This window comes from Grus americana, chromosome 1 (assembly GCF_028858705.1).
Source record: "Grus americana isolate bGruAme1 chromosome 1, bGruAme1.mat, whole genome shotgun sequence".
NCBI classification, from domain to species: Eukaryota; Metazoa; Chordata; class Aves; order Gruiformes; family Gruidae; genus Grus; species Grus americana.
In genome coordinates, this window is record NC_072852.1 from 7,505,061 (window position 1) to 7,529,358 (window position 24,298).

General features: G+C 43.7%; 1 protein-coding gene across 4 annotated transcripts in view; it reads left to right on the forward strand.

Moving 5' to 3' along the window:
* The window catches only part of CAMK1D (calcium/calmodulin dependent protein kinase ID), a 235,478-nt gene that overhangs the window by 178,662 nt on the left and 32,518 nt on the right, over positions 1 to 24,298 (forward strand). For all 4 annotated transcript variants that reach the window (XM_054835918.1, XM_054835927.1, XM_054835937.1 and 1 more), the window contains exons 4-6: positions 5,817 to 5,955; positions 10,325 to 10,451; positions 20,310 to 20,385. In XM_054835918.1, coding sequence (XP_054691893.1) covers positions 5,817 to 5,955; positions 10,325 to 10,451; positions 20,310 to 20,385 — 342 coding nt within the window. The remainder of the gene's footprint in view (positions 1 to 5,816; positions 5,956 to 10,324; positions 10,452 to 20,309; positions 20,386 to 24,298) is intronic.

The following is a 24,298-nucleotide window of genomic DNA, read 5'->3' on the forward strand; positions in this document are numbered from 1 at the left end:
TCATATTGGCCTGGGATGCCTCATACTCCAGATTTCTGAAATCAGGCCTTTTTTTGTTAGGCATCCCTAATCCGCAGGTTTAAACGGTATTAGTGACTCCCTAGAGACGTCTCTGCCTTTCCGCGCTGGTTCTTCTAACCCAACGTGGTGGTGCTTTGATGACGTGTCCAATGGAGGCTGGATCATGAGTTGAACTGCAGCGAAGCATCAGGTGAACTTCATGTGTTTCTGGAGAGAGCAGCCTACAAGCTCTGAATAGCTTTGATGGGATTCTCTGTGTAAATCCACCACTGATGAGTTCATCAGTGAGACTTTTGATAAAAAGCAATTAAACTGTCAAGCAGTAAACAGTCCAGAGCAATTCCAGCCTGTACTCCAAAAGAGACAGAAAAGAAAAACATCGGTGCTTTGCCAAATGGCAAAGAAGCCAAAGTGATGTTTCAAAGGGTGTTATTTTTCAAGCTCCTAGAACAAGCAGAGAGGTTCCTACACTTGATAACAGTGGGGGATGCAGGGGGGAATAAATGAGAGGATTTATCTGTACACGCAGATGGTACCAGCAAGAGAAAGAAAGGGTAACATGAATATCAATACATGAGTAATATCTTTTTAATTCCAGCATTCCTTTGTTCTTTTATTCATGTATTCTTTTACCTGAAGGCTAATGTATGTAGGGATGTCCCCTGCCAGGCAGCCCCACTGCGTTGGTGGTCTGGCAGGTAGCAGGCAGAGTGACCCGCAACGTGCAGGTACAGGTTTCACACTGCTGGCAAAACCATCAGAAATCCAGAGAGCTTCGCTCTTTGTTTATGAGTTCAGGAGTCTTAAATTACAAGGGAGGGTTTTCTTGGTGCTCATCTTTAATCAAAGCATTTCCTTGAAACTTTTCATGTTCTGCTTTCCTGAAGTTACTGCAAGGGAATCGGTTGCTTCAGAAAAAGGTTGATCACGTCCTTTCTCCTTCCCTGCAGCAGGGGCTTTCTTTTTGTTTCTCAGTTTCACTCTTTCCTGATAAACTTGACTATAAAATGGTTTAATGTAAAATAAAGGTATAATACTAATGCTGAAATGTCTCCTCATCTCTCCCACGTTAAGTCTGTAAATTAGAAATTACAAAAATATAGAAATTGTGTCATGACACAGCCTGACATCAGCTGTTGAACAGAGCCTTAATAACTGTTAGGATATTGTTAAAGTCACCTCTCCTTTGCCTCTAATGAAGACTGTAAAGTCTTCGAGTGTCTGTGCAGGGTATTCAGCCAACAGTGTGCACACACAGAGCCCAAATAACAAGGTAGCTCATCTGTGCACACAAAACTGTTGGTACTTTCAAAGCTTTTTGAAACCAGTCCTAAACTGAGACATTCAGTGTGTCAGCCTGTGCTGGAGGTTTAGATCTACATTTAAACACCAAATTGGGAAGAAACAAGAGGCAAAATCCCCAAATCCAAGCAGGGAAGGAAAAAAAAAAAAAAAGATGAAAAATATAACAATGGATACCAGTTCTGTTTTTAATATCTGTCTCTGTTTCCTTGTTCATCTTTATTAGAGCTGGGCAAATTTTCTGTAGCTGTCCCCAGACTAGAGGACTATAGGAGTTCATTGCAAACTCCAGCACCAGGCTAGATCCTCTGAAAGATTCGCATCATCTGCATGATCAATACATGAAGTGTCCTTAATGAAACATTAGACTCACGAAGTTTTATCTCAGGAAACCTTGGAACCAGAGTGCAATCTGAATCTCCCCATTGACTGCAGATAATGTCTCTTTTTTTCATGTAGTCAAGCTGTGTCCTACTGCCTCTCTTGAAACTGGGGTTTGATGGCAATGCATCTGTCTTGGTGGGGTAGGACTTGTTGAGCAGGACATTGCTGTATGTCCTGGTTGTTTCATTGAGGCAAGTCTGATCCTCTCTTTCCTGCAATGAGAAAACGGAAATGTTTATTCTGGCCTTCCTCATGTCGATAGTCAGTGACATGAGCTAAAGGCATATAGCCTTAGGTAAAAGATGTAGTAGAAGTGAAAAGTATTCATATTTGTAGTTTGGTGGTTGTTTTGTGGGGTTTTTTTCATTTTAATCTAAATGAATTTTCTGGGCATTCTTTTGAAAGTGATTCCCATATTCCTGGAGCCAGGCAGGGTACAGGCTGGAAGTGTCCATGTGTGATGTGGACACCCAACTTAGCTCCTTCTCCAAGTGCTGGGCTTTCCCCACACCTCTTGGTGAATGAGGGGAGAGTCATTGTTTGGTGGCTGAGCAAGGACCAAGGAACGGAGCTGCACATGCCTTGCAGGTGGTCTCAGCAGGTATCTGTGCAGAAGAGGCAGGTCTGTCTGCTTTCCTGACTTTTGCCCAGCTCTGAGTCCCCAGGCAGGGCTAATGCTACTCTGGATCACAGCATGACACTTGAGCTGTTCCCAGGGTTAAACGCTTTCCAAGTAACTGCACTTGCCTACCTCCTCCTTTGACTTCTTCTTTGCCGGGAACAAAGGCTGAAATCAGCAGGGGACAAAGGTTCTTTGTGCTGTTGTTTGGGACAGTGTGTCCAGCTGCATGAGCCAGTGCCAGCTGCAAGACAGGAACAGTCCTCTGCCATTAATGAGAAATCCCTCCTACCCTCTCTTGCTGGTCCGAAAGCTTTGTCTTAAATGTCTTTAAGACAAAGAGCTAATTTTGCTCTTACTGTCTGCAGTTTCAACTCTTGCCTCCTGTGCACTGCTCAAAATTGCCATAGAGAGGGCAAAGCTGGTGCTGTCATGAAAAAAAAATTATCCCAGAATAATAAAGACTGGAACAAACAAATTGCAGCAGCACTCGCTTTGTGTGCCCAGGTCTGTTCAGAGCAGGATGCCAAGTCCCGTCTCAGCAGGGTAAAGGGGGTTGGGATCAAGACCAGCTTTAGACAAACAGGCCACATCTCCACCGTGAGTTTAGAGCTCAAATGCTCTCCCACAGTTGCCCTTGCTAGTTTGCTCCCGGAACAGCATTGGCTTATGTCTTTGGGCACCATACAGGGAGCAGCATTCCTAATGACATTACAGTTGAGTTAACCCTATTTTGGAGGAGAAAAGCCCTGTGGACATAAGCTCCATATGGAAAGCAGCCTTGGGTGCTGCGTTGCAGAGCATCCCTGGGAGGTGAACCCCAGCCGTGACTCTTGCCCACAGCAGGGAGACTCTATAGGTAAGTGCAAACATGTAATGCAAATCCCATGTACCATAACACGGAGTCACCACACGATTAAATAGGAGCATGGGTCCCTCGACTCTCTGTGTGTACCTGGGATGCTGTTGACACTCTGAATAAGTGGCTGTAAACTTACCGGCTGTTCCTCCTGAGTCCTTGGATTAAGCCCTGGTTTGCAATGCATCATTTAAGAGGTTGCAAATATTTTCCGTGTGTTGAAATAAAATTATAAACAGATTGAGCCTGGGTACAGTAGATCCACTGGACTAAATTTGACTAAGAAAAGCATTAGATTAAAGAATGAGGCTTAAGGGGGATGGGGAGTGAGCTGGCATGGAGGGAAATTTTGTCATTTTAATGAAAAAATTTTGTGGAAGTATACTCTGCAGATGTCGAAGGAGAGAGTCCTGGTGCAGGAAAGCACGTGGTATAAATCAGTATCTACTAAAGCAGTCCATCTCTTGGATATAACAAAAGTAACTATATGAAATTGCAAACCAGCACGCACTGCATTTTCATGGGGAAATGTGCTGTATTCAGTCATATTAATTACTGCGTGGGCTCAATTTTCAGTGCAATCAATCCATGGGAAACAAAAGGGCTGCAGGGGAAATATAAAAAGACAGTCAGCTAATAGGAGCCAGATTCAATAAAACTGTGTCTGCCTCCAGTGAACGATGAGGCAGAGGTGTGTCCATTCTCCCTCGGCAAGGCACGCAATGGGTCAGGCAAAGGGTGTAGGGCCGAGAGCAGCTTGGAGCAACACCCTATGTATATATACATATGTATACATACATATGTATATATATGAGAAATACAACTTCTGTTGTGAGAAACTAGGAAAAAAAGGGTTTTAATTCAAGTTTTTCTGTGCAATGTTCAGGGTGTCATCTCGGAGCAGGTTCTTGTGTGACAGCACTTCTGCCGGTGCAGCCTCTACCTGCCTCCTTCCCCGCTGTGCCGTGAGTCACGGGCTCCCCAATTCGGCAGGGTACCAGGGCGTTTTCCCGGCCCCACTGTCAGCCCGGCACCGCTGCTCCAGCCCCTCTCCGCTGGCAGCTAGCCCCAGGGCTGCCAGTACAGCCAGGGGTCTCCTGGGTGGACTTCAGACCCTGGGTGAACTTCACCTTTACTGCAGAGTCTTGGTTTAATGCCAATATTTTAGCAAGCTGTTTGGTTTGTTTGCCTAGCACTTAATAGAGGGATTATCCGGTTTATTTTTTTTTTCTTCCCAGATTGCTTTTCGAAGTTGAATGTGTTCATTTTTAGCGGTAGCCTTCTCTTCCATTCAGGCTCCAAACTTCCCTAGGAAGTGACTTCATGGCATTATTCAAGAAGATTATTGCTTGGAGTGGCTGTGGCTGAATTACCTAGTGTTCATATAATGACAAGCTGCCAGTCCATATGTATTTAATGACTGTAATCATTTATTATTTTCCCTTTATTGGGTTTGTTTTTAAAGAAAGTTTTACTGTGCTATTTATGATACGCTAAGTGGTGCAACTTGCTGAAAAAACATATTGCATACTTTTTTTTTTTAATAGGTTTTGCTTGTTAAAATGGAAATCTTTTATTTACCTTAGTAGGGCAGTTTTTTGCTGACAGTTTTATTATTTCAATTACTCAGACATTTCTTTCCTCTTTTGTTTCCCCAGATACTTCTCCAGGGAGTTTTAATGTGTCCATTCTTTATTTAAGATTGGGTTCAGAACATGTTATTTCTAGCAGGGCAGAGGAAAAGCATAATATAGCAGGCATTAAATAGTGGGATGTCAAGGTTTTATTTTCCTTCCTCTTTGAGTTGTGCAATCCTTTCCCCATCTATGTCATCTGATGATTAATTGCACTGATAATCTGCGCAACATCATCAATAACTATCTGCTACCAGTGCTGGGCAGAGGCCGTGCTCTGCCTAAAGAGTTTGTGGCTGCTGATAAATGAACACACATGTATGAGTAAAGGGGGGACCCCTGAGAGCATTTAAAATTGCCAGAAACCCAGAGTCCTTTAATGAACTAACACTCTATAGGTACTGGCAGTAACTACTGTATGCGTTTCACTCGCCGGTGGGGAAAGGGGAATGGGACCATTCCTCCAGGGCAAAACCCAAGCCTTGGTCGGTGGAGAGGAAAGTGAACCCCAAGGACTCATACTAGTAGGGAACCTTACAACCTCCGTGGGCCAGCACCAGCAGGAAGGGCAGACCGAATCCAACTACACAAAGCTCACTAGGATGGGGCAGCGTGGAAGCTGGTGTCTGCTGCCCCTGGCTCTTGCTGGGGTAGAGTTGTGGTTTCTCTCTGCAAGTGCTAGTGAGTCTTTGACCACTCTCTGATGTGTGATGGATTTTATTGTCCATTATAGCATGACTATTTCTGGTTTAGTTCTGTTTCTTCTTTTCTTTGCCCCTTGCTACTCTTCTGGTCTCTGAGGCAGAGACCAGTCCTTGGACTATGAAGAAATCAAACCCAAATGCTTGTTGGGACAGTGGGGGAGCCCTCAGAGCTCCAGATGGACATGTGCTCTGACTGTCTGTGGCTAGTGCATGGCCTTGGCCATCCTTGAGCGAGGTAGAAAGCACATTACAAAGCATATCCTCATACTTCTGCATCCCATCATGTTTTCCAGAGTGTCTGGGGGAGAGCTTTTTGACCGCATCGTTGAGAAAGGGTTCTACACTGAGAAGGATGCCAGCACCCTGATCCGGCAGGTCCTGGATGCTGTCTACTACCTGCACCGAATGGGCATCGTGCACAGGGACCTCAAGGTACGACCACAGCGTGACTCGGCCCTCTGGGCAGTGTTAATGAAAGTTGCATAATTATGTGAGTCTAACGCACGAAAATCCAGCCTCCCCTGGGACTGGCTGTTTCAGTAAGGTTTTACTATAAGAAAGATGTTCTGAAGGCTCCATATCCTCCCATCGTAATCGGTTTTAATGAGGCTTTTGCAATCAATGCTGTTACAATGGGAGTTTTTGCATATATCATGTGGGGAAAAAGTCATTCCTCAAGACCCAAAGCATTACATTGAGGCAGGAAACTCATCTCAGCTGGGATGTAAGTGTTTACTGCTGTGAAGTATCTTGCAGATTTGCTGTGCTATATTTACTTTTCCTTAATAATAATTAGTAACAATAAATACTATGGGAAAGTTGAATGATTTCCTATCGTGCTATTTGGACCAGTGTTTTTGGAGACAACACTGTTAACAGCAAGGATTCTTCTAAGGAACATTGTGTGCCAATGTGATTTTTAGATGATTTTCCTTTCAGCTGTACTGTGTTATCACATCAAAACCTCGTATATTTTGTGGCAAAAAACCCCACCCTAAAACATTATTTCTGTATTGTTTCCTTCCTATATCTTAAACTGTCATTAAGATAAGGTGAAAAGCTTGGATTTCATTACACACAGCTAAATCTCCCCATCTTTAGTGTCTTAAATAATAAATTAGCAGAAGGCATTAGAAAAAGATACAAATGTCAAAAAAAATCTGTGGCTTCAGTTTCTGAGCTAGTTAATGCTACCAAAGTTTACTGCAAGAAATTAAGAATTCAGTGAATGAAATAACACTTCTGGCTGTGTTTTGGAGGGATGCTCCAAGCAGGAATTGCCTTGGATGTTGATGCTGTGGTCTTGAATTGTCCTGATGTAAAGATAATAGAATTTGACAGAGCACATCAAATTATGTAAAGGCTTAGTGAACATTAATAGAGTCAAGAGCCACAACAAAGTCCTTTTTTTTTTTTTTTTTTACTTCTTAAATACATTTTTTTATTAAATGTATTTTTAAATGAAGTGTATTTTTAATTTGGTCTAATATTAAACTGCATGTCTGTGATTTTTAGTAAGTCCTCTTAGTGAAGGTTGTAGTGCTGAGAATTTGACTTCACTGTTTTGCCTTGAGATGGGTGAAGTATTGTAGTGATGACAGATACTATTTGTTTGCTTTTTATCTCCTCCCAAATTAGTGCTGATATGAAATACTGCATGGTGTAAAATAATAAATGGCAGGCTTGTTCCCAAAATGTGATGCAGTGGGGCCAAACCAGAGCTCACTACCAGTGTAACCACCAGCACCACAGCTCTCCAAGGTGGAGCAGTGCCCGAGACAGGCAGACACGGCCTTGTTTTGCGAAAACCTCAACACAACTGTTTCCTTCTGCTGCTCTTTGACTCCAGATGTGCATCTTTTTGCTGCACAGGGGCCATTCCCACAGAATTGCAAGCTTTTCCACACCTCAGTGCTGCAAGGGACTTGCCTCAGTCCTGGACGACTCTGCCAGATGTGGGCATCCTATGATCTTTGCTTCAATACATAGAACAGAATAATAGGAGGTAGCAATATATTTTTACAAATATTGATTTGGCACTTTTTAAAGAAAAAAACCCTTGAATCCACTGAAGGAAAATAGACAGTGATGTCTGCAAATAGTATTTCCTCCTTAGTGCTGTCCAATTAAGTCCTAACAGTTCCAAATAATGGGTTTTCTCTAAGGAGGCACGGGTTAGTCTCCTATCTCCTGCAGTCTTCACATGCTGCCTTCTGTTCCCATTCATTTTCTGAAGTATGTGAAAATATTCTCCTATTTATTAGAGTTCCACTGCACTTCAGTATGGAAGCACTGTATAGTATTTTAACATGGTCAGCCTCCTCCCAGGTTCTATCCGTAGGAAATATAACTTCAGGCTTCTTTCTGCAACCAGAGGTTTTGGAGGGAGGTCTGAGTCCTCTTAATTCAGATACTCCATTACATGAGCTCTTAATATTCCTACCTTTATAATTTAAAGGAAGGCTGTAGCTCTCACTTTAATACAGATTAATCTTATTAAAAATTTCCTGTAATAAAATATGAGATCTGGTAATTGGGAATTGGATTCATCTACAAATTACTTTCAGAGTTTATGTAAGGACATGCTGAATTTAGATCAAACCAACCTTCTCCAGTGGTATTTTGGGGCAAAGACTAGCTTGTTTTCTCTTTCTTTCTTTTTTGTTTGCAAGTCTTTGTCAGTACCATATCAGTTGTTAAAATGACTCATAAAATATGGTGTATGAGGAACACCTGCTGTGAATTTCTTTTAACACAAACATACCACGATGGCAAAAATACGGACGTAATAAGGCTTTTTATGATCTCAAAATATCAAGATAAGTGCAAGTTTCTGATTGTGCTCCCCCCAAATGAAGCTCTGGGAAAGAATCCACTCTACAAAAATACAACCCTTGAAACATCTATAACAATTATTTGTTGTAATTATGTGTTATTCAGATACCAAAATAGTACTTGCTGTAGTTGGGAAAAGCAGATCTGTGCTCCAAGACTCTAAATAACACAGCAGCAGATAACAAGAGATGGCAGCAGATGAAGTCCAGGGAAGTCCAGGATGTATAAAAGGACTGAAAGGCTCGAGTAGCTCCGCTGGTACAGAGCCACCTCGTTAGCGCTTTTTGAATTAACCAGCTTGAAGAACCAGAGTTCTTTTAAAAAGGTTTTAAACAAATATAAGTTTTAAATGGATGGGCTTCTTTTGGCCTTACTAAATATGAGTAAGTGGGGGCCTGAGGTGAATTAGCAGAAATCATTGGGAAATAATTGTCTTTCCCTTAATATCAGCTCTACCAACCCCTCAGCAGATCAGAAGTGCACTAGTAAAAATCAGGAGTACGGGCAGACCATGGCATAAAACTGGCTCACGTGGTGCCTTAAATTAGTGTCAGCATTATAATGGCCAGTTAAAGCATTGGACTTACGAGGCATCATGAGAAAGAAACATAAATGGTACAGCTTCCTAATTATTTTTATGAACAGAATCATTTCCCTTTTTGCCTCAGTCCCAGCTGTCTCACAGGTGTGGATGCAGCTTGTAGATCCTCTCATGGCCATCATGTCCCATGGATAAAGCCATCACTAAGTGGCTTCATGCTGGGGCTGGGGAGCCAGAAAGTGCTTTAACCTCCACTTGAAACTGAATGGGAACCTCAGAGTAGGGTGGAGGTGATGTCACCCCCCCAGCGCTTCTTCATCCCCCCTTTCCCCAGAGCAGGAGGTTACGGCAATGAAGGAGGGAAGACAGATTCTGGTGCGGCTGCAGTGCGATTTCTCCTCCTTACAAATCCAAGCTTGGATGAGTCCCAAGGAGTTTGATGATGTTGTGTGGCCTCAGCTGCTTCTTGCCATTTCCCAGAGCACGCAGCGGGCTGATAGACAAAATGTATTGCATGCGGGTAGGTGTTTGTACCAGCTTCTGGGCAAAAGTCCACGCAGGGGTTATGTTGAAACATTGAGTATCCGTCACTTTTATAGATGAAGACCCCAAGGTCTGGGCAGTGCAGTGGCACCCCATTACCACCACGATGTCAGAGCACCAGCAGATGCTGGACCTTTTTGCAAGCCCAGATATTAAGTAGGGGAAGAAGCATGCTCTCACAGCACCTGGTGAGAGCTTTGCTGTGTAGCAGTAGTACATTCAAAACATATGGACGGAGGACTGTGCTGTAGCAGATGGAGTTTGGTTGGGCTCTTCAACCCATCTGACATCAGTATAAAGTCACAGAACTTTGTGGAGTGACTCTTGTTTTCTTTCAGCATAAACAAGTTGCTGTGCTTAGTGCTGCGGCATCTTTTCCTAATCAGTTCTAGCTAAAACATCCTTGTTGCAACTGTAAAGGCATTTCCTCTCTCACAACAGTTTATTTACAGTGGAGAAGATACAAACATTCTCTAATACCTACTGTTTTCCTTTTTCTTTTTTTAAATGCTGTATGAAAATTTTTCATTACACTACCTAGATTTACCATATTTACCTGCTTTCAGATGAATCCTTCTAGTTTGTCACTCTGAAGTGATGGTATCTTGGACATGCCTCACAAGGACGAGCCTAAGGAGAAGTTTGTTATCCCAGGAAAGTTACTCAAAGCTCAAGGTGTCAGCTTCTTCCATTAATCACCATACAGGAGTCCGGAGAGGTTCTCCATACAGGTTGTAGGAGCAACTCTTTAGGATTTAGGGGAACAAAATTAAATTAGCATATGATGTAACTAAGGATTGTATTACATGCAAAGCATCAGCCAACAGATGTTGCTATTGGACTTACATATTCAAAACCCACTTTGCTTGTTCTCCTTTGTAGCCTGAGAACCTGCTTTACTACAGCCAGGATGAAGAGTCAAAAATCATGATCAGTGACTTTGGATTGTCAAAGATGGAGGGTAAAGGAGATGTGATGTCCACAGCCTGCGGGACTCCTGGTTATGTTGGTAAGAGATTTGGTTATACTGTCCATCCGCTCTTCCCAGCTGCATTACAGACATAGTGAAAAGGGAATAATACTTCTTCTCCAGTGCCACTGCATAGTGCACGTGAGATTTTATGGATGTTCGTTAGAAACAGAGATTTCAGAAGCTGCTGGTGCTCTGCCTTGTGTGCTCTTCTCCTCTAGGTCTGTATCCTGCAATCCTGCTCAGGGTTCATGGGATTCAATTTCATGATTTTAATCCTTTGCAAAATATGTTTTCTCAAAGACACTGCTTGTAGCTAAATTAGGGGCATATGAAGAATATCCTCAAAATCATCAATTCTGCAAGCTACCTATAAAACCAAGAAGCTTTATCTAATGTAACATTATTTTAATCATAAAGGATAGCATTTGCCAGATTGCCCTTATAAAAGGCAATAAAATGAAAGAGCTACGTTTATTCAGACATGTTCAGTCATCCTCTGTTACAACCATGTTAAGTTACTGATGTCAGTATGCAAAAACTCTTTCGATCCTCTGGCCTTCCTGGATGGTATCGAATTGTTTCCTATCATTTATTCTTTACTCTTTTGTCCATTCAGTAGTGATTATACCAGGCTACTGATTAGCAGAGTGTTTACCAGCATCCTTTTAAAAAGGTTGAAGTAAACGAATGTGAGAGTTATGTGGCAGGTGATGACAGGGTCTGTTTGAACAAACACTATTTAAAAGGCTCACTTCATGCATGAGACAGATCCAGCAAGCCTGTGCCTCCTACAATACCTACCTAGTCAGCTGAGGCAGTAAAACTAATCTCTGGGGTATCCATGAAATCCATGAAACTAAAGTGACAGTGGCTTCCCCAGGGATAGATTTGTCTCACATCTTTCCGGTAGGAAAGACCTGATGTTCTCCAGCAGTCAGAGAGACGCTCCTTTTGCTTTGCAGCTGCCACCTCACCTGTGTTTTCACACCTCTGATGATACCATGGTACAAGAGCTCAAACAGATGACGTGGTTATGACACAGTGATCCAGATTTGTCCCAGGAATACCTTTTTCCAGGCATTACCTTCCCACTGCACAGGCACGCTCTATCCTGATAACATCAGAAAAAGAACAGATTTCTCTGGTTTCCATCGTGAAGCCATCAACCCATCATTTTTTTATTTTAAGACATATGAGTCAGGGTGCACTCTGTACAGCCTGAATAGCTGTCTTCTGTAATCACACCAGACTGGAAATCTTCTTCCAAAGCACTAGCAGGAATTGAGCTGAGACAGCGATTTTCATAATTTTTGCTGTCAGCTCCTCTGTCCTTAATTAATGTTTTATTTTGTTCTGAAACAGGCACTGACTAGAATAAGTCTGGGCGACGAAGGGAAACTCAGATGATGTTTGCTGAAGTGCTGATGAAAATGAGGGAGGGCGATGCTGCCTGGGCACTGAGCGATCTCATGGCCTCTCAGCGTAGCCATTTACATAAGAAAACTTGCTATTTTGGAGAGGAAGCTCTTGGAGCATGTGACACCACGTGTAGTGCTTTGAGAGATGTTTGAGAGCTCTCATTACTCATGGTCTGGGTGCTGATAGCTACACGAGTGCCTCCAGGCCCGTTGTTACCTTACTGAATGCAGGATTTACTCATCATGGTTCAAGAGGTCACAGCCGCTTATTTCTGCAGTGCTGTCCGTATTTTTCCCCTCTCTCGCAAAGGAAAACCTCTTTAAATATTTGTTCTATTTCTTTTTTGCACAGGACACAGCTCCTCGCTCCTCTTTAGTGCTGCTTTTTTTTCTTTTCTTTTTTTTTTTTTAAATATAACTGGTTGCCTGGACAACATTTTCCAAGCATAGAAAATTTTTATTGTCAGTCACTGTGGTGATGCCCACAAATGGACCTCTGTGTTATACCTGATGGCATGGCTTCTGCATACAAGGTCTGCAATTTGTCCGCATCCAAAAGATTTCATGCCTTCCAGCATCACTCCAGTTTGCAGCACCTGCCAAAAATGCCCTCGAATACATATAAGAGCCCTTCCTCCTAATAGCACAACATGAATACATGTCCTCATGTGGATTGGGGCAGACACGGGCCACATTGCTGGCCCAGGAAGTGTCCTCTCAGCCAACTCTTTCTGGGTTTTTTTCCCAACCATTTTACCTAGCGTTGAAGAAACACTCAGGAATCAATCACTTACAGTGTAATTCATGGAATTTTTCTGTAAAGATATGTAGAAAACCCCATTTTCTAAGACTTTATGAGGAATTAATTATTTTGTCAGTTTAACCACTTTGCTTTTGAATTCCTGGAAAAAAGTTAGACATGTATCACACACCAAAGGCACCCAGAGCTGGGCTAAGAAGTCATTAAAATCTGCTACTATTTATACTTCTTTACCTCTGGAAACAGATCCAGTTGGATCCCACCATGCAAGGTGCTGCACAAGCTTCTGACTTGGTAGCAGACCTGATTTTAACTGATGTCTGCTGCCCTCTGCAAGGATTTGCAAGTATGCAAGCCCCCTGTCATTTCTATCTAATTTCTCTGATTAGGATATACTTTCAACTCTGTCTGTTTCAATTTTTAACCCAGCTTTTCTTAGTTTCAGCTCCAAGTATGATGGTACCCAAGACACTAAATTCCTGTTTATGTGCTTCAGAAATTCATTGAATAAGGGAGGGTGTAATTATAATTAAACTTCTTAATAAATATCAATTTTCTTTCTGAAAATCAAAGTATTACTTATCAAATTAGAGTATACCTAAAATTGGCATAACTGGTAGTGCGTTAGCACATTAGCTTTTAAGACTCTGCCTTACAGATAAAATTACTGCCACAGTTCAGAGATCTCACTCTTTCAGGAGTCTTCTGAGAGATTTTGGTCCTATGGTGAAAAGGTGATGGTTAGGATAATTTAACCCAATTAGTTGAGTCACTTTTGTTAAGATGCAAATCTAAATGTTTACTTACTGAAGAGGGGGTCTGACAATACAACCTCTTCTAATGAAAAGGTCTTCCATTTTCTTATCTGCTTATCACTCTTATCTGTCTCTCCATTTCATATGGAACGAGCCGAGGTGATGAGCTGGGACTAGACACCCAACTTTTAGATAGCACCTAAATTGGGTAAGATGAGGCAGCTTGTGTGGGTCATTTCATTGCAAATTAGGTGTGTGGACTGGCTTGCATGGATCCCACCCCATCGATTGTCTAAACTGGAGAAGTCATGTTTTCAAAACCCTGAGTGATCTGTGTGATTATGGGCAAGATCTGTATAAGCCATTAGCAATCTGTTGTGGGCTCCTCAGCTTGAGATTGTTTATAGGAACTTGATTTTGATGAAGAAGGTGTTCAAAACTGCCTGAAAAGGAGTCATCCTTGAGGTGTGTCAAGTTGGGCACTCACCAGGAGGTGACTCCAGTCACTCAGCAAATTCCTCTAAAGAGATTTTGGCTGTTTGGGAATTAGGGCTCACTGACTGACTTTCCGTGAGAGTTGGTCTCTCAAAAGCTTTCGTTACTTCTGCAGATGGTTCTTAGACTTGCAAGACACTTAGGAGCGTTGAAAAGTTTGGAAAAAATGTTAGAAAGCCTGTCTCCGGCAATCTGATCTCCTTTTGCAGCAATGCTGAATTATGAACTGTGTTTGCGGCTGGCTAATATCTTAATTCTGCTGAGATTTAAAATTCTCGCTCTGAGTCCCGATCCAACTTCAAGTAAAATTTTATTTCCCTGTCATAGGGATTGGAGTGGACCCTGAATGTGTGGTTGGTCCCTGTTACAGCCACCTCAGTCCCTGTTTTTATTCTTGGTAGTGGTTTTATGAAAGGTCATTTCACATCTTTCAGCTCTGCTGGAAATCCAGTAGCAATTTCAGATCATATCAAAGCTGTGTGTTTCTCTTAGCCCTGCTCATGACCAAAGCATTTAAGTAAGCACTAGATTTCCATGTTGAATCTTGACTTATTCAGTATCCTTTGAGTCAAAGGTTTGAAAATATTCAATAAGCCTTTGGAATATCCTTATTAGCAAAAAGCAACCCAAGGAGTTGTTTAGGCAGTAACATGAGTAACGAAGTAAAAATAAAGCATGGGAACTGCTCTCACCAGGGTTTGCTCAGACACAAGCTCGTGACAGTGCGATCACTCAGCTCCATTGCCATATCCTGAAAAGGGGTTTGCTTGCGTGTGGTTGTAGCTGCATTACGTTCCATGACGGCTCTCTAAATCCAACTCAGCAACGTGAAATGGGGACCACAGGAGCACAAGAGTTCAACAGAGCCACACTGAAACCCTTCTGTCCTTTGGAAACAGCACCAAACTGCAAAGTCTTGGCCATCCAGATCAAGATAAACACTGGAGGACTGTGTAAAAGAGAGAAAGAAGTTGTTTTCATCCCAGGAGTTAGTGGAAGAGGGACTCCGGTCTTGTGGTAAAGCTGCTTCATGTGCCTCTTAGCCTATTTGCGCCAAAAGGAAGATGCTTTGTATGGTGGAAGGGGAGCTCATGCTGCTCTTGCACCATCTTTGGCTTCAGGAGAGGGGCTGGGTTGGCCCTTTGTGCATCCAACCATCTTCTCAATGGTGCAGGGTTGTTCCTCTCCATCTATCTTCTTGAGATGGTACCTTCTAGTCCTAAGCAATGAGGCTGACAACATCTCCTTTTGGTGTCCCAAAGGGACTGCCTGTTACTCACCTTCCCTCTTGGATTTCATGGCTGTCTTGTACCTGTGCAGCCCATTCACGTTTCCCCTTCTTTATTTGCAGGACTTGCCTACATGATGGAATCACAGATTCATAGAATTATAGAATCACAGAATGGTTTGGGTTGGAAGGGACCTCAAAGCCCATCTAGTTCCAACCCCCCTGCCATGGGCAGGGACACCCTCCACTAGACCATGTTGCCCAAAGCCTCATCCAACCTGGCCTTGAACACTTCCAGGGATGGGGCATCCACAGCTTCTCTGGGCAACCTGTCCCAGTGCCTCACCACCCTCGCAGGAAAGAATTTCTTTCTAACACCTAATCTAAATCGATCCTCCTTCAGCTTGAACCCATTACCCCTTGTCCTGTCACTACACTCCCTGATAAACAGTCCCTCCCCAGCTTTCCTGGAAGGCCGCAATTAGGTCTCCCCGGAGAGAGTTATTCATAGAATTAGAGTACCATAGAATGGTTTGGGTTGGAAGGGACCTTAAAGCCCATCTAGTTCCAACGCCCTGCCATGGACAGGGACACCCTCCACTGGACCAGGTTGCCCAAAGCCCCATCCAGCCTGGCCTTGAACACTTCCAGGGATGGGGCCTCCAGAGCTTCTCTGGGCAACCTGTGCCAGTGCCTCACCACCCTCACAGTAAAGAATTTCTTCTTAATATCTAACCTAAATCTCCCCTCCTTCAGCTTAAGGTCATTACCCCTTCTCCTATCACTCCATGCCCTTGTAAACAGTCCCTCTCCAGCTTTCTTGTAGGCCCCCTTCAGGTACTGGAAGACTGCTCCAAGCTCTCCCTGGAGCCTTTTCTTCTCCAGGCTGAACAACCCCAACTCTCTCAGCCTGTCCTCATAGGAGAGGTGCTCCAGCCCTCTGATCAGCTTCGTGGCCTCCTCTGGACTCTCTCCAACAGCTCCATGTCTCTCCTGTACTGGGAACCCCAGAGCTGGATGCAGTACTCCAGGTGGGGTCTCACAAGAGCAGAGTAGAGGGGCAGAATCCCCTCCATTGACCTGCTGGTCATGCCTCTCTTGATGCAGCCCAGGACACGGTTGGCTTTCTGGGCTGCAAGCGCACACTGCCGGCTCACGTTGAGCTTTTCATCAACCAATACCCCCAAGTGTGAAACAGGCACTAAAACAGTTACCAGCTGAACTACTAGTCCTGGCTTGCACCAGGCCAATTTGCTTGGCCTGTTGAGCTATGTCCCTGCCCAATGTAAGCTGGTCCCTGATTATTTTAACCCTATTTAGATCTTTTTATTCCTCCCACACTTATGGCAGCCTGCTGATTTGTCACTCCTATGGGGATCTTCAAAACCATTACCCTTTGTTCAAATGCCTCATTCCTTCTGGAATACAGCTTGTGGGAAGCCATATAAATGACAGAAAATAGCATTAGACTGAGTTCTTGTGAGACAGCAAAATCTGCTGGGAGTAGCACCATCATGGGAGTGAAGGAGAATGAATCGCTTTTAAGTATGAGGCTGGTATGAAGAACAGGCACCCTCATGACTTGCACAGTTTGTTCAACAGGCTTAAAGTATCAGAGCAATCCCCATCACTTGAGCTCTTTGCAAGAACATGGATTGCTGGTTTTGGCCTCCAGCAGCTGCATTTTTAGGGAGCTTATTAGCATAGCTATGCTCACTGGGGGTAAGGGCATACTGCTCTGAAAGGGTTCCGAACTTTCTTGTTCTGTACCTTTTCTTAAAACCTCCATTCGAAACAAGCCTTTTAATTTTTTCTCTTATTAAAACCAAAACATAACTAAACAAAAAATCCCTAGCTGTAAAATAACAGATTATCTGGCTCGGAAGCGGAGTGCCCCGGGAAGCACACCTTCACGTACCTGCAGGTGCGATGAGGCCCTGGGACCATTACCCAACATTTTACTTGCTGCGTGTTGCCCATAGCAATGCTGACTTGGCCTGAAACACAGTTCCTGGATATGAAGCATCTGCAGGGCAGTGTACCGGAGAAGGGTCCAGGTTTGCTTCGTTGACTTCCCCATCTCTGGATGACTGTTGCATAGCATTTGAGGGCACGGTGATTCCCTGGGGAGGTGTAACACTGGAAGCCTTTGCTCAGCTGGCATTTCCCCAGTGCCAGAAATGGGAGCTTTGACTTTCCTGTTCTCCTTATTGCTGTTTTGTCTCCTCAGTCATCTGTGTTGATCCTTTAATGCCATCAGATCTTGGATTTTTTTCATTGTGTCTCCTGCTTTTGCCTCTTGGCACTGATCTACCATCATTTCTGAGCTCCTCTGACTTGCTTTTCAGCTCATTAAATATTTCTGTCTTCCGTGTATCAGAGACAGATGATGCTTAGCTATGTTCTCCTGTTCCTGTTCCAAGTCTGCTCTTTGGAACAAAAATCAAAAGCAGCCATTTGTCCTTAAAATAATTATTTAAACCTCCTGCCTTTCTTCATTAAAGTTTACCAAAGAGGAGGTAATAGCTGCATGTTTGTTTTGGGCTTGATCCTGTGGTGTTCTTACCTGCTTCACAGCCACCATCCACAGCAGCTCCTGTCTGTTATCAGTGCTCTTCACTCCTTTAAAACAGAGAGAAATACCCCAGCACAGCTTTTATGTTTTAAGAGGGAGAATCTTTATATAGTTCACATCCCCTCGCCTCAGATTTGTTTTCTGTTATGTTAATGTGGCATATCTGTATAATGTCAGCAGCTTGCTAAAACCCTTGGTGTTCAGGAGCCATTTGCATAATATTTTCTTTGGGGGATATAAAATGTATAATGTTTACCAGCCTTGAAAATGATGCAAACAGGGGCAGACAGTCAAAGGTAGAAGAACTATGTGAATAAAATATTGGGAATTTGGAAGGACCAGAGAGTTGAAAGACATCTAAACACCTAAGGACAGGGGAAAATGAACTCCCTTCTTCAGCATAATTTTGTCACAAAATTTAGTCACAAGAGGTGGGACAAAAAAGGAAATGGAGTCTCACAAATCCTATTTCATACACACTTTGAAAAAATATTCTTTTCAGAGGAAAACTTGGAGGCAAGTTTTGATGAATCGGGAAAGAAAGAGCCAAGATAAGGGACACAAGGTTGTCAGGGAAGGTTGTCTTGAGCAACTTTGAGGTACAGCTGTTTTATACAAGAGAAATGTAAATTTGCCAGACTCTGCCAGCTTATCTGTCAGGGTATCTGGGAGGCAGTGGCAGGCCAAATAGGATGGCTTTCCAATGATTTATTCTTTTATCACAAGTTGTTCTCTGACTAGCACCAACCTGACGCACAGACTCTGACCCAGCTATTGGGAAAGAGTTACATTTTGGGTGCGAGCTAGGTGCCTTTTCTATTTCCACAGCTCTGTCCCCTATTGTATAAGAACATTTTATCCTTTATCTTGATAGACTACAGCAATGTGCCCATGTCCTGGAAGGAGTCAGGGGCTTCTCGGGAATTGGGGTGCAGGTTTCTGCTGAGCACCTAGGGCCAGGTTAGGAGCTGTTCATGATAGGTGTGGCAGAAAGAAACCTCCTTTGGCACATAGTGGATAGGTGTTGGAGTATTCACACATTACAACAGCATATTAGGAATAACAATATATGAACAGAACCATTGTTTTAATTTTTTATACATGCAGTGCTCTCAGTTTGCTGGATGACTTAAGACTGGGGTAACATTTACCCCGTACTGCAGATTGAGGCATATCCCAACCTTCAAGAGTCTTCATAACCTGACTACCAACTATATTTTTACCCACATTCCCCTGGATTTTCTTCCTTTTTACAATATCTCCCCAGTGTGACTTGACCCTTTCCATCATTCTGCTGCTTGTGGAAATGCAGCCTGGATGCCCTCATCTGCCTCGGGCACTGTCTTCTCTTCAATCTCTTCTATAAGCTCCCATGCCCAAGCATGAAAAAGTCTTTTCTGTTTCTCATTATTACTTCCTGTTCCCTTCCTTGCTGACAGTTTTGACCTTAGTTTTGTTGACTTGTCTAGCTTAAGAAGATAACTCTTTCAAGAGTCCTTAAGAGCATATGTAGCAAGGAAATGTGAGACTCAAGTTTTACTATACCTATATGTTTCACTTTTTTTTTTTCACTATTCTTCAAGTAACTAACTGTTTTGATGTTGGTAAGACTCCTAGCAGAGAAAGGTGAGAAAGGTGTAACAGCAAAGAAATGTTTGGCTAGGATTTGCCCCTTCATTATTTTTTTGCAGCATTTGAACTCCGAAGTACTCAGAGGAAATACAGTGTGACAAGTCTGCTTTAGGAATGCTGCAAGCAGTGATTTCTTGCATTATTGTGGACATTTTGCTTTGAAAAAAGCAAAAGCTTCTTTACATGAGAAAGATTAGAGTCACAGGGGTTTAAAATATAGATTTAAGCATTTGTACTGAAAGGTCCCAACAGGGAAAACATAATACTCCAGGCTCTCAAACAAAAAATGCACCTTTTTAACTCTCACTGGTGTAAGAAAGGAAAGCAGACTCACAAAAGTTTCAATAAATGCTTAGGCTCTCACTTCTAGCAAAATTCAGACTATGGTGGCTGAAAGCTGTAGAGGCAGAAGGTTCAGTTCCTTTGTGCACGTGTCCAGTTCCTGCTGCTTTTTGTTTTTCCCTCTGAGGTGTCTGTGTTCCCAGAGGCAGAAGGGCAAATGACTCCCTCTGACCCTGACATCCAGCAGGATTCAGCAGGCAGTTGTTGGAGGTATGGTGACAGCTCTCCTTCCTCTCCCGCAGATGTGGTTTATCGCCTCCCTGACACGCTGCACTTTCTGAATTGCCTCTTGAAATCCCCGGGTTGGCAGCGCGGTGCGACGAAGCTGCAAGGCTGTCAGGGTGAATGTGCATCTTAGCACCAGTGCAAAGCTCGGCCTCATTTTCCTCCAAGTGTCCTAAAGTACCTCTGACAGGGAGGTGATGGCCCTCTGCCTCTCATACATTTTTCTCTGCTTGGTTTTGTTTTCTGTCCTTGGAGTCAGAAAAAAGGGAATTTGCTCCGCTTTACGAGTCATGCTTCTGTGTGAGAATATGAGCTTCAAAAACATCAGGGTATTTGCAAACACAAGGGCTATATATGAAGGCAACACAAGGTCACAGGGAGCTTCAAGTTTCATTGTCCTACCTCTTGCCCACATTTAAATGTTTGGTCTTGTAACATGTGCTTGTTTGGCTTTTTATTTTCAGCTCCCGAAGTGCTGGCCCAGAAACCCTACAGCAAAGCTGTGGACTGCTGGTCCATCGGGGTCATCGCATACATCCTGTGAGTATGTGTTGGGTTTTCAATCACGGGTTTGGGACCTGCAACATGCTCTCCCTCAATGTAGCTACCCACTTCGTCTGGTCCAACAAAGTTCATCTCTGATACTTGTGACCCAGGATAACATGAACCCTGGACACCTCCCAGTTACATAAAGGCTGAAATTTGAGCAGACGTGGTAGGAAACGAACCAGGACCCTTCGAAAGCAAAAATCCTTGCTCCCGCCTGAACTACACTGTGTTGGATAGTATGGGCTTGTCTAGGTTGTGACATTAGCGAAGTTACTCCCTCCCCTGCTCAGGTTAGCTTTGACAAGAAACAAGTTTGGCCACGTCCACAGAGCACAGCATCATGCCTACAGGCATATCCTAAAGGGCCACCTCTCTCAAGGCATGACCATAATGGCTTTTTGCTCCCTGGGAACAGCACAGAGGAAACTAGATGATCTTTATGGTCCCTTCCAACCCAAACCATTCTATGATTCTACAGGGGGGAAGAGCTTTTCATGTACTGCAGTGAATTATTCTCATTAGAACATAATGCAAAGTATTGAGAGTTTTACTGAAAATGAGGGATTGTTTTCCTTAACACATCCAACCATAAGGTCCCAAAGGAGAGGGTGAGCTGATTTCTGCCCTGTCAGTTCTGTCACTCTTCCATCAAGCCATTAAGCCTCTGCGTTCATGGCTGAGATTTGCTCCTCTAATGGGACTAGTTGCTGCTGAAAGGAGTGGGGATTGGTTTCTTGAGAAAGCTACAGAATCAGGACTTTTGTGCATTTTCCAAAGTGGTGGATAGGTCTCAGAACTCATATGTTTAGGAGATTTAGTGCCTGTCCTCATTCAGTACCTGCCACTCTTCTTCATGAAGGCTTAAAAGGATAATTTAGATTGGAGGAGACCTCAGGAAGGTCCTTGAGGTCAGACTAGGTTGCCCAGGGCTATCCAAGTTGAGTCTTGAAATTCTCTGACGACGGAGACTGCGCGAGGTCTGTGGGAAATGTGTTCCACTGCTTAACTGTCCTCGTGGGGAAAAGGTTTTCCTTTATGTCCAGACTTGTCTCCATGAAATGGGGCAGCCGGTACTCTAGATGTGGGTCCACCTTCAGTGCTTGAGCCATGGAAGTAGGTAAGCCACCTCCTGTCCTAGTGACAGCACTTGGGAAGGTTTGCAAAGGTGTCCTGGCCACTGTGGTCACAGGGATGTCATAGTACCAGGGGTCATTAGTGCTGTCCAGAGAAGGGCATCTGTAACACTTGTGGGCACCATCACCTGAATACAGCTCTGTGTGCATGAGTATATGAAATCACTTCTAATATTTGGGTTGAGAAGGAAATGCAGAACTTGTGGTCTGTGAAACTGTAGGAAGGTTCCCTCTATCTTAGGGGCCTGTCTTGATGGGATGGTCTGTTCTCAGGGCTTGGGTGCATGAGTCCATGTATGCCATTCAGATAACAATTGCATTGGTTGCATCTGCGCAGTGTAGCAGATTTTGAAGCAGGAGCTATTCATGCGGGTCTTCGAGAGGAGGTCAGGCTGTCACCATGGGCTGACTCAGGGTGGCCACACAGAGCACAACAAGCCTGTTCCTTTTGTGCAAGAGAGCACAGAGCTACTGTGTAGCTGTTTGCTGCAGAAACAAATGTCTTTTCATGCCAGCATTACCAGTGCTTCCCCTTTTTTTTATTTTTCCCTTTTACACAGCTGTCACAGTTATACAAGACTGAAGGAAAAAGCAGCTCCAATGAGGCACAGCATTAAAGCATTCCTACTTTGTTCCCTTTCTCCTTATGCAAACATTTCATGGCTTGTCAACATGAATAACTTTTTGATGGTGTAGTAGAACTATTTTTGCCATGACAAACCTCATTGCTTTATTATTCACTCTGTGCAAATGTTCATTCTTTACATTTTCACTTAATCTTGAGCATAAGCTATATGCTACTCAAAATAACTTTTTTATATTAAGAGAGTATATTTATTTGCACGTATGTTTAATTATTTAAAACCCAGCTTTATGACTGGTTTTGCCAGTCAACATGAATATTTGAAAACTTGTTGAGTACAAAACTTTGCAGGGGGATGGATTTATCTCAGAGCAACCATCAACAGCAGGATGCAAAAACCTATGCATAACAAAGCAAAAATCAACATTGCTGATTCTGACTTAGTGGCAAAGCCCAGCGGGACATGCTACAGCAGTGAGGAAGACAGCAGACATGCCACAATACCTCAGAGACTGCTTCACACATCATTCCTTAGTGCTCTTTTAGATGAGGATGGTGTGTGCTGACCCAAACTTGTCATCTTCCACAAGCACACTTGAACATGTAAGGCCTAGGGATTGGGGTTTTTTGACGTTTTTAGTCCTTGCCAGCTATGGCAGGACAATTCGGTAGAGTCTTTTCTGTTGCTTTTGTAGTACTTTGCTGAATACCAGCTTCAGAGAGTCGGAGGAAGGAGGCTGCAGGTTCAAGACAGCAGTACACTGCCTCACTTCCAGGCTTGACTGCTGCCCAGGTTCGATTTATTGACAGATATTTACCATGAAAATATATGTCCATCTGACAGCTCACTGGAGGGGTGAATTGTTGCATCCCGATTGCCTAGAGATAAACTTGACTCCACTTTCCTCCAAGTTTTCAGTGGCATTCAACCATGGCTCATGCACCAAAGGTCTTTTTTGCTGGAAGAGTTGTTATTTCACTTGTTGCTTTTATGTGTCTTGCTGAGGAATATGGATGAGGCAGTACTAAACAATGTGTCCTCCACCACCCAGTTAATGAGCACATCTTCGATAAGTGGAAGGTTTCAATCTCATCCATAAACCTTCCCCCTTCCTAAGCAAGGTTGCTCTTTCTGCAAGGTTCAGCTCAGTTGTTTCCTGTTCTGTTTTCCAAATCAGCATGTGCTGGGCTTGTCAAGAAAGGCATACACACTCCCCAAATCTAAATTCCCCATTTGCTGTACGGGGAATTCCCAACCCTGAAGGCTTAAATCAGTTTACTTAGAATGAGTCCCTATGAATTCATGTTTGCAGGACAAGGAAACCTTTTCAGGGTTTCTGTGCTTCAGGTAATAAGGGCCTGATTTGTATTATGTACGGTCAAAATGAATGGCAATAATGTGTTGCCGTAGAAGGAGCATGGTAATGTGTTTGCCAGACAGCTCCTGCTCGGGTGGGACTGGGTCTGAGATCAAACCACCTCCTTGAATACTTCTGCATGTGAGCTATATCCTTCAGCTCCTGTTACAGCCAGCAGCACTCCAGTCTCACTTTGGTTACCCTCATGGGGTAACCAGCCTCAGGGCTGGTTTAGTCACATACAGTGTCCTGCCTGGTCTCAAGCTGTGACTGCAGGACGGTCCAGCCCCTTGTAGCCCCATGGCGTACCTGCCAGCTGGGGACAGGGTCCTGTGCACTCAACAGCTTCTCCAGTGGCACTGGGGTCTACATGTGGGCACCTTAACCCAGCCTGGGTCGATGCAAGCAGTCATTTCACTGGGATGTGCCGTTCAGGTGCCTAAACTTACGCCTTTAGTGCCACGCTGGGCAATTGGCAAGTGTAACGCACTGCGGAGACCTTCCTTCTGGAGTGGCAGATGGAGGCCAAGCGGGAGACCGTGGACCGTGTCAAATAGCACCAGATGCCCGTGCTGAGGCTACTGGATCTCACCCTGCTCCGTACTCAGCCCCCTGCCTTCACAGTATGGTTTCATTTGCTTTATGGTACATTTTCATCACTTTCCAGTCTCTGTTGCCTCCATCCCTATTGACTGCAATGGGAGCTTAGAAACCCAGCTCACATCTTGCGTGTCCTAATCTTGAGCTGGATCTCATCCTTGCTTCCAGGATTAGCCAGAAACCGCAGACACGGCCTCATAAGAAAGTGGATGTCAGGGGTACAGTAAAGA